Source organism: Brachycentrus maculatus, unplaced genomic scaffold, assembly GCF_059751285.1.
Source record: "Brachycentrus maculatus isolate JH-2025_06_01 unplaced genomic scaffold, ASM5975128v1 h1tg000138l, whole genome shotgun sequence".
NCBI classification, from domain to species: Eukaryota; Metazoa; Arthropoda; class Insecta; order Trichoptera; family Brachycentridae; genus Brachycentrus; species Brachycentrus maculatus.
In genome coordinates this window covers 1334137-1340709 of record NW_028280891.1, presented here as the reverse complement: position 1 = coordinate 1340709, position 6573 = coordinate 1334137, and the positions used below count along the sequence as shown (strand labels likewise).

The 6573-nt window shown below is 34.0% G+C and overlaps 1 protein-coding gene across 1 annotated transcript; it reads left to right on the top strand.

Annotated features, from left to right (window-relative positions):
* The first annotated feature begins 851 nt into the window (after window positions 1–851).
* On the top strand, window positions 852–6164 carry LOC148309162 (uncharacterized). The gene is made up of 3 exons (XM_088260569.1): window positions 852–1108; window positions 2898–3124; window positions 4583–6164. The coding sequence occupies exons 1-3, from the start codon at window positions 943–945 to the stop codon at window positions 4907–4909; spliced, it is 720 nt and encodes a 239-aa protein (XP_088116695.1). The 5' UTR covers window positions 852–942; the 3' UTR covers window positions 4910–6164.
* The last annotated feature ends 409 nt before the right edge of the window (window positions 6165–6573 follow it).

Here is a 6573-nt window from a genome sequence, read left to right as displayed (position 1 = left end):
AGATATGTAATGTTGGCATTATTTTTTAGCTTCATAGTGATCACTGTGATTTCAAATGTCAAAATGACGCCGACACCAGCAAATAGTTGAGACTTTTTTACTTCGTGATTAATTTACCAGATTCTAGATTTTTGTATTTCGTAAAAGTCCAATATGGCGTCAGCACCTATTTAGAGATGGCACATTCGGATTATCGATATTTGTTTTTGTTTGTATTTTTCCGTGAAAATAAAAGTCGAATAACTAATGCGATTATTAATTTTAACCCAAGAAATTAAAAAATATATATCTTACGAACATTCAAATGCAGCCATAAGAGCTACACCGGGCCCTCAATCGTATTGTACACTTTTTAAAACTTATCTGGAGAATGAATAATTTCCATCGATGTAATAAGATTCTATCACGAATGGCAATTGAGAAGTCGTATTATGGTTAAAAAGTTTAAGTTGTATTAATTAACACACATGTTTATCCGTACATTTCCAGTAAGTGACGAGGTGCTATTTTTATATTTTTTATCAATACGTGTAAATAAAAAACCCTTATTAATTTTTTTAAAAAAATTTACATTTAAATAATTCTTTAATATAGACACGCAGTTCTTACCGCTTATCATTTTCTAACTTAGGTGTCAAATTCATGAGTTTATCACTTATTCCTGTGAATTGGTGAGTTTATTTTTAAATCTTAGTTTTACATTAATTTCTAGAAAATAATTTGTTTTTATTTTGTTATTGTTTTTTTTTTAATGTAGATATGTAAGTGTATCGATATTTCGAAAACGTCGATAAATGGTACTTGCACATCTCTATAGAAATCTATGGTAAGTCGTCAATTTAAAATATTTTATCTATGTAAAGGTATTTTGTTATTTTGCTATGTTTTGTTTATTTTCTGCAATTATTTTTTAAATAAAAATAAATATAATAAAATATCAGAATGACACAAAAAATAATTTGGGGTCCACAGCAAGAGGCAAGATTGGTAGATTTAGTGAAAGAAGCCGACCATGTTTGGAATAACACAAATACAGACTTTTTTAATGCCCGGTTAAGGAATATGTCATTTCAGGACATTGCGGCTAAACTTGGCGGTGATTTTACAAGTAAATTATCAATATTTATCTTATAAACAAGCATTTAGTTGTCGCCTTAAATTTTAACGGATAATATTGTACTTTACTTCTTTTACTAGGCTTGTTATTTTGTTCGTTTTATTATTTTTATTATTTACAAATGGTTATAAATGTAATATTTTAGGAATATTAACAAAAAGTAACTTAAATTTTCAATAACTTTTTACAATTTGACTACCCGATTGTCTAATAATTCTAGTAGTAATTTTTATTTTCTTATACCTAACCTTAAAATTTATTTCCCTTTCCCAATTTTTTATTACCTGTCTTGTGGATAATGTTTTCATATTTTGAGGTGTTCATAGCAATGTATTCATATTTATGTCTCTTCGAATAAAAAGTCATTGGAGAAAATTACTTAATATATTTCAATTAAAGTTTGTTCTTATTACAAATGTTTAACTTCGTTCCATTTTCGTGAGCCTAAGCAGTTCTTTATCAAAAATAGTCATGTTAAAATTGTGGTAGAGTGGGTTCGAACCCAGAAAATCTGAAACCCAGAAAGTCTACAATCTAAACAGGAGACCACTATGCAAGTCCACTTTACAAAAAATGAGAGAGTTATACATAAACTGACCATTTATTTTTGTCCTCAAAACGGGACATCTACCATTTTTTACGTAATAGCATGTGTTTTCAAGAAAACACGTATTTTTTTATGTATTAATAAAAAGAAAAGGAATTTTGATACAGAAAATAAGAGGAATCAATTATATAAATATGAAAAAATTCTGTTGTTTTATTATTTATATAAAGAGTCGGCAGTCTTTATATAAATTAGTTAGTCTTTGCACATGACTCACCAGCCACCTGCTATAGCCATATGCACCGAAATCAAGCTAGGATTTGTTCAGCAAAGTTTTATGAAACGGCTATTCTACAAACTATTGTCGTTTTTATCCACTTTTTTTAAAATTGTTACCTTGTGTTGCTCTTTTTTGAAAACGGGACATTTCGACGTCCTGAAACTTCACTTGGGGACAACGGGGCAGGCTATTCAAAAACGGGACGGTCCCGTTCAAAACGGGACGTATGGTCACTTTAGTTATACAGCTCTATTGGGAAATACACAAAGTCCTTTGACCAAACATACAGTGAATGTACAGTTATTTTACCTCTAATTGTTATGTTGGCTAACTAAATATAAATCGGAGGTAAAATAAATGTGAACATAAATAAAATAAATATGTATAGTATAAATATGTATAAAGTAAAATAAATATGAACATAAATAAAATAAAATAAAATAAATAAATCACAGGTAAAATAAATATGAACGGACAGTAGTATATATTTGATTTTATATTTACAATACATTAAATTGTAATGTAAAATTTATATAAAACTAGTTATATTTCAAAAAAATTAAGGCTTGTCCAAATCCTTGTTCTCAGATCTGGATTTCTCCACTTAGCAGTTATTTTTACATTTTGACATCTCAACAAAGATGAAGAAGAATATAGAAGTCTGGGTATTTGCGGTTTTACGACCTATATACGACCTAATATTTATTTAATATTACCCTGGACTGGTACCTGAAGCGGAGGGCTGATCACCTTTCCTTCGTGTGTTAACGATCAAGATAACGCACTGCATCATCATGATGATGCAGTGCCCTATGCACCGTTGGGGTGCGGATAAGGGTTCGAATGAATGAATATATTCTTCATCTATGTTGAGATGTCAAATTGTAAGATTAGTGATTAGTTTGTTTCCGTCTATGTTGGATCCCGAGTACATTTATGGTTTGATGTCGCAGCAAAGTCAGTTCAAGAGCGATGGACCAGCATAAAGAGCACCTACCGGAATAATCTCCGGAAAGTGGAGGTGACGAAGAAGACGGCGCAGTCTCCCGATGACGTGTACCACCCGACCTGGCACCTCTGGGACCAGTGTCAGTTCATGGCTGGGCTAGAGTTCAAGGCCATCAAGAGGAAGCTGGAGCGGACTCAGATGCCCATGGACAGTGTTAAAATTGAATATGATGTAAGTTCTACTCATACATTGATTCTTCGGATTACTGAATTACTGGAAAGTTTTAGAGTTCCCGGTCGGATCAGAGGCGGTCAGTGGTAATGCATTGAAAATGCTAGGATTTGTTCTGCGTACTGCCAGGGTTTTCCAAAATACCCGCGTGCTGAGAACTCTTTATAACTCCTCGGTGCGAAGTAGACTCGAAAGTGGCTCGATGATTTGGGGGCCACACGAGCTTAAGTACTCTCTTATGGTAGAGAAAGTCCAAAAGAAGTTTCTCAGGTATCTCTACATTAGAGAGTACGGCTATTATCCTTGGCTCTACCCGACCGAGTTTCTCCAGGGTATGCTTGGCTACAATAGTTTAGAGACTAGAAGGAATGTGTATTTGATTACGCATTTTTTTCGATTGTTGCGCGGTATGATCGATAATCCTGAAATTATCCGGAGCATTGGTCTGTATGTTCCCGATAGTTTCACATTCCTATATACAGGACCAACCTGCCGATCGTTATGCGTGTAGGAAGAGCTACCGCTAAGTTGGACAATATTACGTTGGATATTGATCTGTTCCATATGTCCGAAAGAGTTTTCCGAAGCGGGATTCTTCTACACCTTTAAGTCTTCATGCTTACTTTTAATATATACGCCTTGAATACTGTTTGTTATGTATATTTATTTACTATTTGTTGTTGAAAAAAATTTAAATCACCGGGACAACTGACACCCTAGCGCTTCCCACGAGTAGAACAAACTCTAAACAAGGTTCCTATACTTATCCTTCATCAAAATTGGTAAATGATGAATATGGGAATTTTGATATGTTCCACTCGACATTGTCAGCACTGCGATCGCGTACATAGTACATAGTAAGTAGATATTTATATCGTGGTGTGTCCCAATTTTAACATAATTTGTCTTGGACTTGACATTTGATCTTTCCCTTTTCCCTTTTTCCTCCCTCCCGCCCCTCTTCTCTTAAGGTGGAGACTGACCGGAGCATTTCGTCGTAACATAACGTCGTAACATCGCTCGCAGCGAGCATCACTGAGCATCCGAAACTATAGATGGAGCGCTCGGTTCGCTGTACTGACTGCCTGAATGCTCGTATCGTAACGTGTTACGTTACGACAAAATGCTCCGGTCAGTCTCCACCTTTACAGGTATATTTATATTTAACGACATATGTGAAATTTTGTAAATGTAATGTTACAAATGCCTGTTTATTTGTTACTCATTATTGTAAACGTATTTATGTAACTGTTCTGTTAAACTTCCGTTTCGTGCTTTAGGTACAGGTCCAAGGTGATATAAATTAAGTATTAAGGTAGAAATCACTGGTATTTATCCCAACGAAATTGCGTTAACCATCACACTATGGGGGTGGTCAATAATAGGCAGTTTATAGTGCCTATAGATTAATTTTGTCTAATATCGGATGAAATAAAAGATTTGAATGTCATTTTGCAGAATCAAGATTCAGATTTTGGCGATCCCATATCTAGCAAAAAGGCGTCAACCTCGGGCAGCAGCAAAAAGCGCCTCTCCAAGCGGATAGACAAGTCAGAGTGCGAGAGGCTGCTGGAGGAAGCCCGGAGCGTTCTCAAGGTGCTGGAGAACGACGAGAGACTTCACCCGACGGAGGCGTCCAAGTTCACCCACATTAGTAAACACGTCGCCGAAAGGTTATCCAAAATGCGACCTTACGACGCGGAATGTGCCACCAAGAAAATAATGGACGTTTTGTCTCTTTATAGTGAATTTAATCCCGACAATCCCAATAGAAATGAATACTGATTAAGTCAAAATATTAATGTAACATATCGTAGTCATACAGGAGAAAGTGACCAAGTGCATTGTTTTACAAAAACGTGATCATTGACTATTTGATATCTTACTAGCCTAATATTGCCCTGAAAAAATCCCAAAGGATTTTAAACTTGGAAGTTTAATGTATTGACTAGTTAAAAATGACTAACTGCATTGGTGTTTATTTTCTTGCCAAGCAATAGTGACTTAAATGGCCCTCCTGAACATTTTACGTTTTGGTAGTTGGTCACTTTCTCCTGTACGACTACGATGTATTAGTATAGGGTGTCTCAAAACCGGCTTTCATTTTTAAGTTCCATTAACAGGGTGACAGGTGTTTTTTGACGCCTTCGGACCGCTGGCGACGGGATTTGATAATTGTGTACATATAGTTGAGACATTAACTATAAAATACCGAAAATAAAAAGAGATTGTTACATAATATTCATATAAAAACATTAACCTGTCCAGGAGTGAGTTTTTAAAAAAAAAAAATTTTACTCTTTATAATTTATATTATAGTCGATGCTATAAGCAACATATTTCTTTGAATTAAAAAAAAAAATATTTACACCAGTAAACATGATTTATTGCAACATTAGCAACTTTGACATAAATTATGTTTTAAACATGTTTTGATATAACTCACATCATAAATCATGTTTTGTATTGGTCGTATATATACGACCATACTCCTGGAAAGGTTGAATAATTCCTTCTTTCTTGACTTTGAAATTAGGCTGGCGCAGATGGTAAAAAATACACTTCCCGTCCTTAAGCATCAATCGACTGAACGGGTAGAAATACCTTTCCCGTCCTTAGTGTTTTAACTCATAGTTTGCGGGAAACGCTTAAAAGCATCTTACATACTGTTGGTAGAGAGAGGAAGACGCTTCTAAGCATTCTATTTGCTTACTTTTGGCTAAATATATTTCGGTGGGCTAAGATGATGCGTGATGACTGAAAAATATGTGGCATTTTGTACCGTTTCTAAAAAAAAAATCTCACCATTTTGGTAGCAAATTTTAATAATATATAATCTTGCTCTATTCCAAAACCTATTGAACCTCAATGCTTTCTGATTACAGCTGTGAAATGTCAGCATTCTATATTTCACACAGCAAAAAGGATTTTACATTCCAAAAGAAAACCGGCTTTGAGACACCCATCATATATTTTTATTTTTGTTAATAAATAATACTCTTTTTAATGTATATGTTGAAAATAAATTGATGCATTCATTTCGGTTTATTCCGGTGATAATTCAACGAACAGAATATGTATGATAATTACAAAATAATTCATAGAAATCTATTATTCTTTGTTATACGTAATAGTATGTAATGGGGGTACAAGCTAGAAGTAATGCACTATTAAATGGTGTTGATGTTGCTCAAAGATAGTACTTAATGCAGAATCAAACAGAGGGAATACTCAACAAGTTGAATCTCAAGTCAATCAAAACTATACACTATAAAATCATCACATGTGTATGCATTAAACACTTATTCATATCACAGGAGACACCTCCCAGCCAAACATCACACAAATCACTAAAACTATGAAAACACTCATAGACTAAAATAAATCGGAGAAAATAAATCAAACATCTATCAAATTTAGTCAAAGAAACTTTTGAAACTACAGAATAA

Coding starts and splice junctions, on each gene's coding strand:
- LOC148309162 (XM_088260569.1), top strand. CDS start 943: ATGACACAAAAAATAATTTGGGGTCCACAGCAAGAGGCAAGATTGGTA. Junction 1,109..2,897: donor ACTTGGCGGTGATTTTACAA/GTAAATTATCAA, acceptor TTGATGTCGCAG/CAAAGTCAGTTCAAGAGCGA. Junction 3,125..4,582: donor GTGTTAAAATTGAATATGAT/GTAAGTTCTACT, acceptor GTCATTTTGCAG/AATCAAGATTCAGATTTTGG.